This window comes from Carassius carassius, chromosome 27 (genome assembly GCF_963082965.1).
Source record: "Carassius carassius chromosome 27, fCarCar2.1, whole genome shotgun sequence".
Lineage (NCBI taxonomy): Eukaryota > Metazoa > Chordata > Actinopteri > Cypriniformes > Cyprinidae > Carassius > Carassius carassius.
This window is the reverse complement of record NC_081781.1, coordinates 27,632,778-27,651,791: the sequence shown is the minus strand read 5'-3', so window position 1 is coordinate 27,651,791 and position 19,014 is coordinate 27,632,778. Positions and strand designations below refer to the sequence as shown.

The 19,014-nt window shown below is 38.6% G+C and overlaps 1 protein-coding gene across 2 annotated transcripts in view; it reads left to right on the top strand.

The window, feature by feature from the left end:
- The first annotated feature begins 2,673 nt into the window (after positions 1–2,673).
- Positions 2,674–19,014, top strand: part of ccn6 (cellular communication network factor 6) — a 28,056-nt gene continuing 11,715 nt past the window's right edge. For both annotated transcript variants that reach the window (XM_059513296.1, XM_059513295.1), the window contains exons 1-3: positions 2,674–2,748; positions 5,373–5,634; positions 5,855–6,094. In XM_059513296.1, the coding sequence (XP_059369279.1) occupies positions 2,701–2,748; positions 5,373–5,634; positions 5,855–6,094 (550 nt within the window). In that variant the 5' untranslated portion in view covers positions 2,674–2,700. The remainder of the gene's footprint in view (positions 2,749–5,372; positions 5,635–5,854; positions 6,095–19,014) is intronic.

Here is a 19,014-nt window from a genome sequence, read left to right as displayed (position 1 = left end):
TAAAAATGATTGATGATTGTACATATTCTTTCTATATATTAAGGATTTCTAGAGTTCTTATTATAGTTGTTAATGTGTTTGGAAGGGTTATAATAACCAGAGTTGTGCAGACATTACCAGCTAATCTGAGTTCTGAGGTCTCTTCCCTGTGCAAACATTACAGGAATGCAAAATCAAATACACAGAGGTCCAGCAAAACAACCCACAAGGGAAAGAGCATTAGCCAAAAAAAAAAAATATTTTGTAAATAGTGGTTGATTCTTCGAAAGTGAAAAGCTATGTGTGTGTGTGTGTGTGTGTGTGTGTACACATATTTTGTGGACAATGTGGACAAATTACAAATTATAGATTGTAAAAATAATCTATAAATAAATAAATAAATCAATATATAAAATATAGAAAGCTTTCTGTTAGGGTCAAGGGTGTTTGTAAAGTGTTTATAATCAACTGTATGTAAAATCAATAAAATACTACATTTACATTACATTTATTAATTTAGCTGACGCTTTTAAGCGACTTACAATTACTATATATGTCAGAGGTCGCACACCTCTGGAGCAACTAGGGGTTAAGTGTCTTGCTCAGGGACACATTGGTGTCTCACAGTGGATTCGAACCCAGGTCTCTCACACCAAAGGCATGTGTCTTATCCACTGCGCCAACACCACCCCAAATACTATGTAATGTTCCCTTTATATAGCCAAGTAAACATTTTTGTGTGTACAGGTTTAGCATATGGGGACTAATATCAGCACAAGTGTAGCAAAACCTGAATTAGTTGCATTGCAGGATACATCCAAATGTTTGCACAAAAGGAAAGTGGGTTGAATCCAAGGAGCTTTAAAAGAATTTTACAATCGTTATCTGATGGTAAAGGTTGCATCTGCCAACTGAAGGCACAGCACCTGGGCTTTCTGCATGTGCTTACAGCTCCATCGCAGCAGACCATAAAAAAATTAAAAAAAAATATTAAACACAAATAAGTGTTTCGTTTAATTGTATCAATCTCTTTAAAAAATGTTATTTGTTGTGTGAGAGTAGAAAAGGTCTATTTCATCATCCTTGTTCACATTCCTCTTGACTGAAGTGGAGGAATAGTTTGGGTAATGGTTTGTTTCCCCCCACAGCCCATCACCACGCTGACCCTGAACGCAGCACACACCAGTTTGTTCCGGAGGCGCGTAATAGCACAGAGCAGGATATTTGTGCGAGTGAAATTTGAACAGTTATAGGGCTACATGTTAACATGTACAGTACAATGTAAATATTTGACCTGTGTTCGGGTCTTGCCAAACTACCTTAAAAGAACCAAACTAAAAATACACAAGCTACATTTACTTCTCATATAGATACATTGTGGAGAGTGTCCTAGCTTGTTGTATTTATGTGCATTTGGAAACAGCAAAGCACAGCACCATTAGAATCTCTAGCTAAGGAGAAAAATCTGAGCACAGTGTGTGTTATTGTTGACATCGGTTGTGAACCGCACTGCTACCAAAATGTGATGTGTAAACTCTGCTGATCACAGATTGGCCGGAGAGAATCATCACTACCTGTCTCACTGAACTTACAACATTTAAATCAGCACAGCCACCAAAGGATCAATTGGAACTGTTTTGAACGAGAGCACCTTTTTTTAACAACCAAAAAGTGGCTGTTTCGTTGTCTGTTGAGGAAGTACAGACATTCCTCTCATTGATAGCGGAGAAGCGGATCCAGCGATTGCTGGAATCGAGGGATAAGTTTTCAAGAAATGTCAGTTTTAGGATTACAATCAGGGTTACCGTATTTTTCGGACTTTAAGTCGCACATAAGTATAAGTCGCATCAGGTTATCGCAGGGTTATCTCCTTCTTGCATCTGCTTTACAGTGGTGTGATTGTGGCAGTCATACGGTTGCTAAGAGAGACCAACAAGCTGCAACTGAAAAAATGCAAATTGAAAAAGCAACAGCAAAAAAGGAAAAACTCTTTATCAGTTTGACAACACATGTGCTTGCAAATATAGATTTTAATATATGCAGGATGTTAAAATAAACAAAAACTCACCTTTCAGGTGATCGATTAGAAACACAATAATGTCCTAGCCAGTTTCGTCACTTGTAGGGATGCTTCTGAAACATGAAGTATTTGCAGCACCTATCTTATCAAACAGACAAAGCTGTTTTCAAAGGTGTTGCATGTGATTTTCAAGCTGCAGTGCATTGAGCTCTCTCAGCCATCATACATACTGTCATACTATGGACTTTTTTGTTCCGTTTTCATTCCTCAGGTGTTCATTGACCCAGTTTTCCTGTGGGTCTGATTTTCTGTGTGTCAATTGGTTCAACTGTGTCTTGTCAATTCTCCTCATTTGCCAGTGTATTAGAGTACCTGTCTTTTCAGTGGGTTTTAGTTGGGTTTTTCATGTCTAATCTCTACCTGCCCTGTCTGGATATTACCCTTGTGGATTATTAAAGCCTGTTTATCTCTTTGTATCCATTAATCTACACAGTAGCGCATGAGAGCCGAGCGAGGGTGAAATATTTCGGATAGAGTTCTGTGTGAGTTCTGTAGGGGAAAGGTGTGTTTGGAGAACAGACAGAGGGGAGCTTTGTGTACCACTCTCAGACAGGTCAGCTCTCTCTCTCTCTCTCCCCCAGCCTTCCTTCTTTCCCTCGTTCTTTCATTCTGGGTGCACAGAGCTCTTTTGCAGGCCATATATGATGCTATCACTACTGTGCTGTGTTCTGCTGCTCTTTCTGAGTCAGGTAAGAGCCACCATTTCCATTCTCTCTTAACAGTCAAAGCTTGACTATAACCAATAGCATCATTGTCTGCCCATAAGCTGGCCTTAAATATACACCCATACTTTCATGCTAATTAAAGTTAAACCTGGGCTTTGAGGTTCTGTATTTTTGGGGATGTTAAATGTACATTGTTGGCATGCATCTGTAATTGTAGTTGCATGTAAAGACCCCAGGAAAACAGAAAACGTTTTAGTTCACATCAAAGCTGTGCATCTTGTCTTTTAGAAGTACTTTTTAGAAGTTGTCAAAGTGCTTATGACAGGTCAGTTTCCGAGTGATGTAATGCAAGCTTGCTGCTGTTTAAAACCTTGAGATGATGTGGCCTGAGAAATGGCATTTTAATATAACATCTCTTTAAAGTGAAACCTCCTCAGAGATGTTTACCAGATATTCATGAGTTTGGATTGGCATGTAGGTTCTTATTGTTATTTCAGTTCCACAAAATTAGCTCATTCTGTAAACCTTGACAGAAAGACTTCAGATTTTTGTTTTGACCTCTGGTGACCCTGGAAGTAATTGTGTGAAAGAGAGGGACCTGTAGTATAGCCTATATGGAACAGACATGATATAGCTCAGATGATAAACACAACTAATCTAACTACACTAAAACCTACAGAGCTAAGCTCACAAAGACTCTTATGGATTTAAAATGTCATATTTGTTCAAATCTCTGATGTCTGGGTATGCTATATAATTTTAATTATTATATGAATTATATTCTAAAAAAAAATAATATAGCCTATTATAAAATAAAGGATCAATATAATTGATTGTAATGGAATCAAGCTTTGAGGAACAGACTGAAATAATTCATAAGATTGTTGTATCTATTATATAAATGTTTATATAATAGTATATCATATTTATCACATTTATATAATATTTCATAAAATAGTAATACCTGTTTTAAATTTTTGTTTCAAAATAGATCTTTCCTTTCATATTCAGAATACTGCTATTACTATAATTACTACAAAATAGTAATAACATTATGTTAGTTTTCGCTTACTATCTGGTTAACTAAATTACAGTACAGTCTGTGGTCATATTGTAATTTGCACTGACATTAATAACACATGACTGACTGTGTTTCATAAAAAAAGTTTACCAAATAAGCCAGGTTTATTTTCAGATTTATTTTCAGTTGTTTTGGTTCAAAATAAGCCTGGATTATTTGGTAAACTTGTTTCATGAAACAGGCCCCCCTGGTTTGTAATATTTTATACTGAATCACCCTTACACTCTGGCAAGGCTTTTGCAGGTAATTTACCCAATTAAAGGAAAAAAAGGTCAACTGAAGAAAGTAAACTGATATGCTCATGTGCTACTTAAAAGCAAGAAAATGAAAGAAAGGGTGCATATATGGCCTTTTTATTTGCTGCCTGCAGAATGTCAACACTATAAATGCAGCTGGGTTGGTTGATGTTTTTCTTGCATAAGGCTCTTTAACAGAAGCGCAGTCAGTATGTGAAGGGGTCTCTTGTTGACATCAGGGTTGGATTTTTCCTCTGCCAAGCTTTGCATGTGGATTTGCTGCTAAACTAACTAAAAGAGCCAGAGAATTACAGTAACACAGTGCTTAGTGTCATGAAAGGTGGGAAGGTGGAGGGGTTCTTTATCACACAATATTACCAACTATTATAAACAAATCTAAAATGTAAAATATAAATCTGTTTTGGGAGCAATTATCGCTATTAACTATTTGCTTATTAGCAAGCATATTAATTACATAATGGCTGTTTATTAGTAATGATAAAGCACAAATATTAAGGCCTTATTCTGTAAATATTTTAGATCCCCATACCTAAACTTAACAACTACTTTACTATTAATACGCAGCAAATTAAGAGTTTATTGAGGCAACATTTATAGTTAATATTTTGTTAAAATTGATTCCCAAACTAAAGTGTGACCATAATATCATACTTAGAAACATCATTAAATTAGATTTTTTTTTTTTATTCTTGAGCTGTTGGTCAGTAATTACAAAAACTGAGGAAGCACATTTAAAATGCAATCCAAATTCTTCTCCAGGACCAGTCTATAAACCAATGACACACATTAATTTAAAAGGATGGTTCTACCGAAAAGGACATTTTTTCATAATTTACTCTACCTCATTTAATTCTAAACATGTATGACTTTTCTCTGTGAAACAGAGAATTTGTGGTCTATTCTTCTGTGAATCTGAGAAATGTGTCATCATGTTCATGATCAGATGTAGGTCTACCATTAATGCCATCGTTTGCATATATTTTTAGTTTGAAGAAGATGCAATGGAATTAGTCTGAATAAATGGTGCCATATGTATTTAAGTGTATAGTATGTTTTAAATATATGTATTTTTAGGTTTTATTTCATCATTCTAATTTGGATTTTTCATTCAAAACCCCATATTGATCAAATAACTATGCTCTAAACAAATTTAAAGTGCATGCCAAGGAAATTAAACCCAAAGAATAAGTGTTCCTTCACAAATAGCTACAAATGAACTCACAGAGGTGACAGAATCATGAGAGTATCTCTCTCTCTCTCTATGATATCTTTTATTCCAGGTTCTTGTTTTGTTTTTGCATGTATTGCAGGGTGCTGATAGCAGGCAGAAGCAGTGGGAAGCGACGGGCCTGGTGGAGAGGAGGCAGTTCTGTAGCTGGCCGTGTAAATGTGGCACCCGGCCGCAGTGTGCCCCTGGTGTCAGCTCCATCTTGGATGGCTGCGGCTGCTGCAAAACCTGTGCACAGCAGATTGGGGAATCATGCAACGAAAGGGATGTTTGTGACCCTCACAAAAGCATGTACTGTGACTTTTCCAAAGACCAGCCACGTTATGAAATTGGCATCTGTGCTTGTGAGTAAGCATTATATGAAATCAACAATCAACATCACAGCTTCTTGAAATAAAAACATTCAGTTTAGAATTTAGATAGATAGATAGATAGATAGATAGATAGATAGATAGATAGATAGATAGATAGATAGATAGATAGATAGATAGATAGATAGATAGATAGATATTAAATTAAGTTTACACTTTTTTATGTAATAGTCAATCCTGCATGTTTTTGCAGACATGATGGGGGTTGGTTGTGACCTGAATGGGGCTCACTATGATAACGGACACACCTTCCAACCCAGCCCACTCTACAAGTGCACTTGCATAGCTGGAGCCATCGGCTGCACTCCTGCCTTCATCCAAAAGCCGGCTGGAATGTTGAGTCCGGATGCTCTCCAGGGCAGATTGCCAGCAGGACTCAAGAGCAATCAAAGCCCCAAACACCAGCAGGACACCGCCTACAGGGCCATGTCAGGTAAATGTTACCCCGTGCAAGACATAAAAAAAAAAAACATTCACAATGCATTACGTAATTTGAATATTCTGAGAAAATAATTCTCTCCATCTGGGTTTGATTAGATGGAAACATGTTAGCATTTTATTTTATTGGTTCATTTTATTTTTCACAACCCACACAGGTTTATTTACTTTAGCAGAAACAAAAATAATTTTAAAAATGAAGAGGGTTATTACTAGGGATGTAACAATTCACTCAACTCAAATCAAAAGCAATATGATTAATGATACTGGCTTCACAAAATTATTTACTTTTTTATTTTTAAACTAAATTAGGTGTAATATAAATTATAAATGAAAAAGTGTTCTTTTATTATTTCTCAGACAAAATGCTGCACATTTCTTTGTGAAACTGAAATATCTCTTATGTAGAATTATCAGCGTATATACGTTTTTCAGCAGAAAATATACCTTTTTCAGAAAACGCATTTAAAGCAAAAACAGAATGGTCTAAATTTAGCATTTATTAAATTATGCTACATAAAACTACACAAAAGCAGATTGGCTAAACGAGAACACAAATTCACTTTTTACCCATAGGTAGCACCTATAGAAGAACAGTGATACAGCGTTTTGTTGGTTACCGCTGTAAACAAAGCAGCACTGGGCTAATAAAATCTACTTCAATATGCTTTATATGGAGGCAAGATGAAAAGAAAATACCATCAAAACTTATTTGAAGATAGTCAGTTCCCCTTAGAAATACATTCCTATAAACCTCCACCCCAACTCTATTGTGATTTGTTCAATATCTTTTCTAACTTGAATTGTCACATATTTTAATTGATTTTCAACTGGCTTCGAGTGCATTGTTACACCCCTAGTTGTAACATGTTGATAGAAGTTTATGAAAACAACAAGACTGAGGATATTAAGAAAGGTACAATCTACTGTACTGTAGGTATGATTTTGATTTCACATTGCCTTAAAAAGGAATGCTCCAGGTTAAATTATATTTGTGGCATAATGTCTGTTATCATAGAAAAAAATATTCAGTGTACACTTTTTACACAAGTGCAAATAGCCCGCCTTGATGCCCAAGGCTATTTACTCTCATTCTGCCCACCATTGTCTGGTTGAGCTAGACAGAATTACAAAATAAACATCTCGGTTACATATGTAACCTTGGTTCCCTGAATAGGGAACAATGTATCGGCAGCTGACGCTATGAGAACACCCCCTGGTGTGATGACCATCTGAAGCCCATAAAGAAACAGACTAATTTAGTATCTGCTGGTGCTGTTGCCTCCCTCCCTGAGTTGAATCCATGCACTTTGTAAACATGCAATGTGAAATTCTTAGTAGGGCTGTCAAAATAGCTGAAAAACTAAATTGGAATTTTGTACTTAATGACTTAGATCAATGAATCAATTCTTAATTGAATTAGATTCAAATTTAAAACGCATAATTTCAGTTAGGGTGAAGAAAAGTTTTGTGCTTCTCTCCTGAGGCCACAAGAGGGTGCATCGAGCAAAATATTACTAATGCACGTTTATATAAAGCATAAGAAAACATCACTGTGGAAAAAAATGCATAATATTTAAAATTTTTACCAATTTTAATTAAGTTGCTTAAAAAACTATAAACAAAACCGCGTCATGTATGCATGCATAGTTAAATACAAAGGGCGGAAAGCCAGTTACACAGAATACATTTTTTTATTTAAAAACATGAGATTCAGTGGGATGGGGAACAGAAACCCACCATAAAATCTTGATTTATGTTTTTAAACAGTTGAACTTACATTAATTTTACATTGCTTTCTAAACATGCGGCTCTCTTGTGAGAGACGCAATCCAACGGTGTCCCTCTAGAAAATGTGTGAAATATGCGTTCTGTGTGAACGGCTTGGTTTCAGTTTTGAACAAGATCGTCTCCACACATTGATGTTCTCTTTTTTTCTAATGGCTTCAACTGGATAGGCTAACATAAACCTTATAATGCAATGACACTTACATCGTCATCGCATCTCATGCGCCACTTATAATATGTCGCGTGCAGGTAGTTTTTTGAGACTGTGCGGACTGTGCACGTACACAAGGTGAATGATGAAACAGAAGTGGCACTGTGTGTCCAACTCGTCCACCTTTGAAAGTTGTGCGGATGCAGCTGTGCGCGATACGGAATGGACCACAGAATATGAAGTATACCCAGGGCTTATAAGGCAGCCTTCTTAATGCAAACCTAAAATTCGAATGTGGATTTATATTTTTGACGAATATTTGAAATTAAAAAATTTTTTGACAGTCCTAATTCTTACGATGTATTCACACCAGGAAAGTCTAATTCACTTGCTAAAATCCACTTTTTAGTAAGTAAGTAATTAAGTAAATTTTATTATATAGCACATTAAACATAGCAAAGTTATCCAAAGTGCTGAACAATGTAAAATCAAATTAAAATTAAGAGGAAACCGAAAAGAACAAACAAGACATATAATACAATAAAACAGCAATGAGGTGAAATTAAAGTGCTAAGGAGAAAAGATATTTTTTCAGCCTCGATTTAAAAATGGTAATGGAAGGGGCAAGGTGGCAGTCTAGAGGCAATTCGTTCCACAGAGGGGGGGCAGTGACTGAAAAGGCTCTGTCACCCTTAGTTTTCATACGGGAACGAGGGACAGATAAAAGAGCCCTGTTAGCAGATCTTAAAAGTCTGGTAGATGGCAAAGGGATGATACGATCTTTAAGATAACATGGAGCTTGATTTTTAAGAGCTTTAAAAACAAACAACAGAATCTTAAACTGAACCCTAAAATGGACCGGAAGCCAGTGAAGAGAAGCTAAAATTGGAGTGACATGGTCATATTTCTTTGCCCCAGTCAGCAGCCTTGCAGCTGCATTTTGTATCAACTGGAGGCGTGAAAGCGATGACTGAGGAAGACCTGAGTACAGTGAATTACAGTAATCTAAACGAGAAGTGATAAAAGCATGAATAACCTTCTCCAAATCCTGAAAAAACAAAAACTGTTTGGAGATGATCCGTAATTGGTAAAAGCTGTTCCTCACGACAGAATTTAATTTGTTTGGACAAACCTAATTCTGAATCAATGATAACCCCCAGGTTTCTAACCTGTGAGGAAATGGAGGGGAAGTGATTGCCCAGCTCCTTAATAATATCCTTTCTTATTTTTGGGGGACCAAAAACAATCATTTCTGTTTTGTTCTCATTGAATTGGAGAAAGTTATTTGATAACCAATTTTTTATATCAGAGACACATTCCAGCAATGGTTGAATGGAATCACCAGCTTTTAGCGGGAGGTACAACTGTGTATCATCAGCATATAAATTAAAAGAGACATTGTGCTTCCTGATAATATCCCCCAAAGGGCGCATATATAAGTTAAAAAGAAGCGGCCCCAGAATAGAGCCTTGAGGTACTACACTAATAATTGCGGCAGATGATGAGGAAAACTTGTCTAGCTCTACAGAAAAAGACCTATCTTTGAGATATGAGATAAACCATTGTAAGGCTGTGCCCCTGATACCAATCAGATGTTCTAAATGGCAAATAAGAACATTATGATCCACGGTATCAAAGGCAGCTGTAAGATCCAGTAGAATCAATACTGCATTTTTACCAGCATCAACTGCCTCCAAAATATCATTGAACACTTTAAGCAAAGCAGACTCCGTACTGTGATAAGTAATGAACCCAGATTGAAAAGGTTCTAATAAATTAGCTGTATTTAATAATGTGATCAGCTGTAACTGCACAACTTTTTCCAAAAGCTTTGACAAAAATGATAACTTTGAGACAGGCCCGAAAATTGTTAAAGCAACTTTCATCCAAACCTTGTTTCTTAAGCAAAGGCTGAATTTTTGCATTATTGACACACTGTTTTCCTAATGAATGTTGTTCAGTTGCTTTGACGCAATGTATTTTGTTTAAAGCGCTATATAAATAAAGGTGACTTGACTTGACTTGAACAACCGCATGCTTAAAGCAGTTCGGAACCACACCAGTGTCCAAAGATGAAATAATCAACTTGGACACTGGGGACAATTACTGGAAAAGCTGCTTTTATGATCACAGAAGGAACATCATCCAGTGAGGAATTAGTAGACTTAATTTTGTAAATGAGATCGGAAAGTTCTATTAAAGTGACATGTTGAAAATGGCAATTATAAAAATGGACTACCAGGCGAGTTCAAAGACAGGTCTGAGAGCGGTGAAGTAAAAGATAAGCGAATGGTACTCATTTTGTCAACATAAAATGCCAAAAATTTCTCACAGAGCCCTGCTGAATGCTCCCTAGAGAATTTGGGATTTCGGATTAATACCTGAATTTATTGTGGAGAATAAAACCCTAGGTGTATGAAAGTGTGCGGTAATCAGTTCTGAAAAATATTTCGATCTTGCTGACTTAGCAGCGCTCTGAAACTTAACCAGACAATCTTTAAAAATCTCAAAAAAACACAGTAAGATGATCATGCTTCCATATCCTCTCTGCTTTATGGCATGCCTGTTTAAGAGAGCGAGCGTTGTCATCCGACCAATAATACGATTTTATCGTAGGTTGTTTAACTTTAAAAGGAGCAATATAATCTAAGATATTAGAACAAACTGTGTAAAAAAGAGAAATCAAATCATCAGGCCCATAGGATGCCTTTGCAGCATGTAAGGTAAATTTTTCAACAGCATTAGCTAGATAGTCATCATTGAACTGAGAAACAGTCACTGAGTTTATAAAACGAGAATAAAAAAACCAGCAGGCTTAATCACAGTAGCAGAGGTTACAGTAGGAACCTTAAAAAGAATGGGTTTGTGATCAGAGAAGGAAGCATCATCAATGACAACATCAACTACAGAGGAACCATGTGACATTATAAGGTCAATTGTGTGACCAAGAACATGAGTTGCTTGATTTATATGTTGAGAAAAAAATCCAAGATATTACAAAACTCAGCAACCAAAGGACGCCCCGGGCAGCAAAGATATATATTAAAATCACCCAGAAACAACATACGATCATACAATGGGGCAACAGAAGTTAAAAATTCAGAAAACTCACTGGTAAAATTACTTCCAATATTAGGTGGCCTATAGATGAGAGCACAGAACAGCAGAGATTAATTAGACTGTAATACCACACACTGTACTTCAAACAGTAAAAAGGTTCAAACAGAAACTGATTGAATATTAAGTGATTTTTTAAAAACCATTGCAACCCCACCACCTCTACCAGTAGATTTGGGGTACTAATAAAACAGCAGTTCGGTGGACTAAGTTCTTCAAAAGGTGACAACTCACCAGCACCGACCCAAGTTTCTGTCAAGCACAAAATGTCCAGATCCCAACGGATAAAAAAAGTCACATAAAATGAAAGTTGGCAAAGATTTGAACAGTTCACTCCTCTTTAATGAATCAGTAAACGTGCAGGAGTAGAAAAAATTTATGAGTGAAAAACCGGGGAAACCGGGAGATGTAAAGTATAATCCCATGAACGTTGCGACAGGTGAAGACCCTCCAAGCTCATATTATCCACAGAAAGCTCCATCGAAGACTGTATGGAAGACGCAATTGCCCTTCTGATTCTCACACAAACACCTCCACGATTACCTCTCTATTACCTCTCTTCCTGCGGCGCTTCCTTAAGTGAGGAACACAGCACGGTAACCGGCGAGGGCACTCCAGCGCGGGTTGGTTGAACGAGGATTGAGAGTGAGAATGCAGAGCGGGACACAATCCTGGGTAATATCCCATACGACTTTTAATATTAATTAAAACTTGGCGATCGTAGGTGAGCACTGAACAGGTACCACAGGTATACCAAACTGAGACATATGTAAGACGGCAAGAGACGGCAAGCTGGGTTCACTGGTGCCATCTTGTTTTAGTCATTTAACATCCCCCAGGTCACCTGGAAACTTGTTGGAGGAGTTGGATGTGTTACTATCAAACTTTCCTGAGGATGGTGTTCCTCTGGTACTGCTTGTTGACTTTATCATCCATCTAGAAAAACCCCAGGCTGCTGACTTCAACACTCTGCTTGCATCATTTGATCTCAAGCAAGTGTCTACTACAGCGACTCACAGATCAGGCAACCAACTGGACCTCATCTACACACGCTGTTACTCCACAGACAACATTTTAGTTGCTCCACTGCACACCTCAGGCCACTTCCTCATAACTTCTAACCTCACACTTACTCCTGACACAGCACACACTCTGCCGCAGGTCATTTTTCGACGCAACCTTCTCTCACTCTCTCCCTCTTGTCCTATCCTCTATGGTTTCATCTTCACTTCTTTCACTCTGTCAGTTTTCAGCACTGGACATGAAAAGTGCTACTGACACTCTTTGCTCCACTCTAACCTCTTGCTTGGACAACTTTTGCCCAGTGTCATCCAGACCAGTACGCACCACCCCATCTGCCCCCTGGCTGTTCGATGTTCTCAGTGAACATCGCTATAACCTCAGGGCTGCAGAAAGGAAATGGCACAAATCAAGAAACTCTACCGACCTCAGTGTGTATCAGTCACTCTTCTCTTCCTTCTCTGCAAGAGAAGCTTCCAAATTCTCAGTACTCATCTTGCTGGATCAGTCTGCTGCTTTTGACACTGCTAACCACCAGATTCTCCTGTCCACCCTCAGAAGGACTGGCATCTCTGGAACTGCACTCCTGTGGTTTAAGTCCTACCTCTTAAGTAGATCCTTTAGGGTGTCTTGGAGGGGTGAGGTTTCTAAATCACAACTTCTGGCTACTGGGGTTCCTCAAGGCTCACATCTAAATGAAGTCATTAGGATCTGTCATTCAGAAGCATGGGTTTTCCTATCACTGCTATGGCTGATAACTCTACTTCTTATTCCAACCAGATGATCTGACGGTAGCTGGTCGCATTGCAGCCTGTCTGAGTGACAATTCTAGCTAGATGAATGACCATCACCTTCAGCTCAACCTTACTAAGACAGAACTGCTTGTGGTTCCAGCTGACCCATTGTTTCATCACAACTTCTCTACAGCTGGATTTGTCAACCATAACTCCTTCCAGGACAGCCAGAAACCTCATCATTTAAGCATATTGCTACAACAACCCGGTCCTGCAGATTTGGCTTATACAACATTAGGAAGATTAGACCCTTCGTATCAGAGCTAGCCACAAAACTTCTTTTCCAAGCTCTTGTTCTCTCCATACTGGACTATTGTAATGCTCTCCTGGCGGGCCTTCCTGCATGTACTATCAAGCCTCTGCAACTGATCCAGAATGCAACAGCGAGAGCTGTCTTCAATGAGCCAATAAAAAGCTCACGTTACTCCTCTCCTCATCAGGTTACACTGGCTACCAGTAGCCGCTCGCATCATATTCAAGGCACTGACGCTTGCCTACAAGATGACCACTGGTGGTGCACCAATATACCTAAGCTCACTAGTTCAAAGCCATCCAGAAGCTTGTGTTCTGTAAATGTGGTGCCATCCCAAAAAGGTTCCAAATCACTCTAACAGACCTTTTCCTGGACTGTGCCCAGCTGGTGGAATGACCTCCCAATCTCAATTTGAACAGCTGACTCTTTATTCATTTAAAAAGAAAAAACATCTAAAAGACAAATCTTTTTCGCCAGTACTTGACCAACTAATACTAGAACTTACCTTTTCTTTTCTTTAAAAAAATCAAAAACATAAAAACAAAGCTATGAGTTCTGTGCTAGACTAATTGAGACTTGTCATGGGACTTGTGTACTGTGGTTGTTCTCTCATTGGTCTGATTGCTTCTACTGTTCTCATTTGTAAGTTGCTTTGGATAAGAGCGTCTGCTAAATGATTAAATGTAAGTGGACCAGAAATAGTCAACTAAAGCACACGTGTGCTAAGGTCATCCCATTCATTGGACAGAAGTTCTCAAGCAGGGTAAAACAGGAAATGCAAAAACAGGTTAATCAGAGATCTTTTGTAGTGCAATTTTTATTCTTTTACTGATTTACAGTGTTTTCAGATACTAACGCAATATGAAGAAATTTAGAAGCATCAAATGAGACAATGTGATACGATGTTGTGATCATTACTTGCCAAAAAATAAAAAATAAATAATAATGATAATAATAATGTATATGCACTCACCTAAAGGATTATTAGGAACACCATACTAATACTGTGTTTGACCCCCTTTTGCCTTCAGAACTTCCTTAATTCTACGTGGCATTGATTCAACAAGGTGCTAAAAGCATTCTTTAGAAATGTTGGCCCATATTGATAGGATAGCATCTTGCAGTTGATGGAGATTTGTGGGATGCACATCCAGGGCATGAAGCTCCCGTTCCACCACATCCTAAAGATGCTCTATTGGGATGAGATCTGGTGACTGTGGGGGCTATTTTAGTACATTGAAGTCATTGTCATGTTCAAGAAACCAATTTGAAATGATTCGAGCTTTGTGACATGGTGCATTATCCTGCTGGTAGTCATCAGTGGATGGGTACATGGTGGTCATAAAGGGATGAACATGGTCAGAAACAATGCTCAGGTAGGCCATGGCATTTAAACGATGCCCAATTGGCACTAAGGGGCCTAAAGTGTGCCAAGAAAACATCCCCCACACCATTACACCACCACAACCAGCCTGGTAACAAGGCATGATGGATCCATGTTCTCATTCTGTTTAAGCCAAATTCTGACCATCTGAATGTCTCAACAGAAATCGAGACTCATCAGACCAGGCAACATTTTTCCAGTCTTCAACTGTCCAATTTGGTGAGCTCATGCAAAGTGTAGCCTCTTTTTCCCATTTGCAGTGGAGATGAGTGGTACCCAGTGGGGTCTTCTGCTGTTGTAGCCCATCCGCCTCAAGGTTGTGCGTGTTGTGGCTTCACAAATGCTTTGCTGCATACCTCAGTTGTAACGAGTGGTTATTTCAGTCAAGGTTGCTCTTCTATCAGCTTCAATCAGTCGGCCCATTTTCCTCTGACCTATAGCATCAACAAGGCATTTTCGCCCACAGGACTGCCGGATGTTACTACTGTTACTACATACGTTACTACATACTACTGGATGTTACTACATACTACTGGATGTTTTTCCCTTTTTACACCATTCTTTGTAAACCCTAGAAATGGTTGTGCGTGAAAATCCCAGTAACTGAGTAGATTGTGAAATACTCAGACCGGCCCGTCTGGCACCAACAACCATGCCACTTAACCATGCCATTTAAAATATATATAGGATTTTGAAGCTGCTCTTGCCAGTCGCAGGGCTTCAGTAACCGAGAGCAGAGCAGTCTCAGTTGAGTGGCCACTTTTGAAGCCAGATTGGTTGCTGTCCAGGAGGTTGTTCTGTACAAGGAACATAGAAAGCTTGTTGAACACAGCTTGCTCAAGTGTCTTTACAATGAATGGAAGAAGGGATACGGGTCTGTAGTTTTCAAGAAGCGCTGGATGTAGAGATGGTTTCTTGAGCAGTGGGCTTACCCGAGCCTGCTTAAATGCTGAGGAAAATGTTCCAGAGTGAAGAGAGGAGTTGATAATGTGAGTAAGCGACAGTATGACTGAAAAAGAGATCGCTTGAAGGAGGTGAGTGGGGATCGGATCAAGTGGACAAGTAGTAGGATGATTGGACATTAGAATTTTGGAGACGTCCATCTCTGAGAGTGGGGAGGAGGAGGAGAAAGAGTGTGCGTAGGTCATTGTGAAGTTGTCCTCAGTCTGCAGAGTGGAGAATTGGTCACTGATGGTTCTTGTCTTATTTGTGAAGAAACCGCAAAGTGGTCCGCTGTAAGAGTCGATGGAGGAAGTGGTGGAGGCGGATTAAGAAGAGAAGAAAGTTTTAAAGATTGTCCGAGCGTCACAACAGATGTTAAGACAATTTTTCAAACAGGGGCATTTTGCCCCATATCTTGAATTTTAGGGATATTCTCTAGTCTCCATCAGGCAGTAAGTTGTTACCCTTCCTCATATTAGTCATCAATCAACTATATGAAATGGCAGTTGATCCACACAGGTCTGGGGTGGGGCAAGTGCGTTAAATGCATTAATAATTTTAACACGTTATTTTTCTTCATAAAGAATTAATCTAATTAACGCATTAAATTACCAGCCCTAATATATATATATATATATATATATATATATATATATATATAATAAAGCATATCACAACGTTAGTTTAAACATTTAACCTATATAACTGTGCACTATTAGCGCATATCCAATCGTTTGTGTGGAGAGTGGAAGCTGAAGTGCGTTTCAGGACATCAGTGGAAACAAATTAAATATACCGTCATTTTTGCTCATAAAGGTAAGAATAATACATCATTCGGAACTGTAAAGGGTCTATTTTTATTTGTGTGCACTCACAATACCAAGAAAATGTTGTTCTATTGTAAAATAAAGAAAACAAATAGGATGTGCTTGCCATCTTGGAGCGCAGAACAAAAATTATGTAATATTATTATGTAATCAGTAAATATGAATTTCTTTCTAAAGGCGCATACAATTATGAGATGGCGAGTCAGGATCATCAACTTCATTGTGACACTGACTCATAAAACACAATTTTCCCCCAACATAGTAAGGAGATAGTGTTATCTCGGCAAGCTTCAGCCTATTTAGCATGCTCACATCATGTCAGGTCATATTCACACATTAAATGAACCGTACCAGAGTTAGTTTGGAAGTGGACTGAGACTACCTCTTCAGCTGGGTCTCTGTGAAATTGTTTGGTCCACACCCAAGTGCAATTGCTGTATTCACACCTGTTAAAAAGGTCTGCACCTAGAGGGGAAGCTAACTTGAGTTTGATTCAGTCGAACCAAACAAGGCAGGTGAAAATATACCCTAAACCAGGGATAGGCAACTTCGGTCCTGGAGGGCCACTGTCCTGCAGAGTTTAGCTCCAACCCTAATTAAACACACCTGAACAAGGCAATCAGTGTTTTCGGGATTACTAGATAGATACAGGCAGGTGAGTTTTTATGAGGGCTGAAGCTAAACTCTGCAGGATAGTGGCCCTCCAGGACCGGAGTTGCCTATCCCTAAGCCAAGTAAGGTGATATCCTCTGTCCCCAAAAGTGAACCTCAGAAACATTGTGCATCTCTGAATGATCTGAATGTGGAAATAAGCATCCGTTTCTGTAAAGTGTAGTTCAGTTGACCTAAGTCTAAAATGGGATGCAGACCTTCATTCTTCTCCAGCACTAGTTTTGAATGTAAGATCTGGACTTTGTTCTTGAAGGAGGCACTTTCTCTATTGCTCTTTTCTGCAAAAGGGAGAGGATCTCTAAAAAACAGGCTTTCCCTCCTTCCGCAGGTCAGGATCATTCATATCCTTAAGGATATCTGCTTGGTAGGCTGGCAGAACCTCCATTGTATGCAGCGCTACACCAACCTGACTGGTAGCCAAATAAAATTTAACAATCCGCTCCAAAGTTGTTCTGCATGCAGTGCCTCCTGACCACTAGAGAGCAGCTAAACCACTGCTGAACTCCTCAGAGTCCCAACAGGAGTGGTCATAAGAATGTCATCCAGAGACCAGACCACAGCCCATGATTCTGGGCTGGGACATAACAACAACATCATTATCAGCAAATTCAGCTGGTGAAAGAGGGTTAACATGCTCCAGAGAGAGAGAGAGAGAGAGAGAGAGAGAGAGAGAGAGAGAGAGTAATTGGGTGTAGCCAGTTCCCCTTTTCCTTGAAAAGGTGGGCAGTTAACCAAGTATTTTTAAATACTTTTAAAGTACTCTTAGAAATCTCACAGTGCATGCACCTAGCAGAGCCATTAAGTGCAGCATGAGATGATAAATAGCCAAACACTTGACACAATTACCGTGCAAGTCCTCACAGCACAGAACACACTCCTGAAGTAACACTGTGTTTCCCACAGTCTAATCCTGATGCAAAAAGACAACTCATAACCACAGGCTAAGACGAAATGCTTCCTGATGAGAAGAAATCTGAGGAATGATGCCACTCCCTTTTGAGGTGCTCATGTAGCTCATATTGCTATTCATGCTAAAAACCATGGTCCCTATCCCGGGCCTTGGAGGACACCTTTACTGATCAGCAGGCTCATTTTGGTTAGTGTTAGGGCTAGGTGTAGGGGTGCAGTTGCAGTTGCACATTATTAATTTAAAACAGTGTATGAGTAAATTCTGTGCAAAATACAGCAGTAGGCAGAAATGTTTAAAGCTTATGCCTATACTTCTAAAATGTACTGCTTGGTCTGACTTTCTTCCACTGTAAGTGCTTTGCTGCAAGCATTATTTTTTTTATCGAAATGTAAATTATTTATGGCAATTAAACAGACAGTATGTCATAAATGTTTTTAATAGTGCATTACTTGAATTTAATTTGGAACAATCATTCCTTTATAGGCATGTGAGAGTTACTCGGATTATGAGAATGAGATATTAGAGATGTTCTTTCCTGTCCTAAAACTAATACACTAGTTTGTTTACACCAGTTTATGGACAAGTTCTCACTAATATCTAGTTATTAGCATCCATATTACCAGTGTATTGACTGTTTATTAGTACTTACAGTATAAAGCACATATTACTGCATGACCATATTTTACAGCTACCTTACTAACTATTAATAAGCAGAATATAAAGTTTTTTGAGGCAAGATTTGTGAGAATGGGTACCAAACTAAAGTGTGTGCAATCATGGGTTCACTCTAGAATTCCTCATGGACAACAGTTAAAAGTCTGAAGAGGCTTTCATTAAATACATGAAATGCAATTTTGCCCCAACATGCACGTAGGGAAGCTATATCACCGTTCTGCATGCTATTTCATCAGATTTCCACTTGTTTAAAAAGGAAGCATTATCAAAGGTATGGAACGACCCACATAGCAGCATCTCGTTTCCTATTCAGGGATCCAAGGTTACATACGTAACCGAGATGTTCCCTTTCATACTGTAGGTTCACTTCGATGCTGCAATG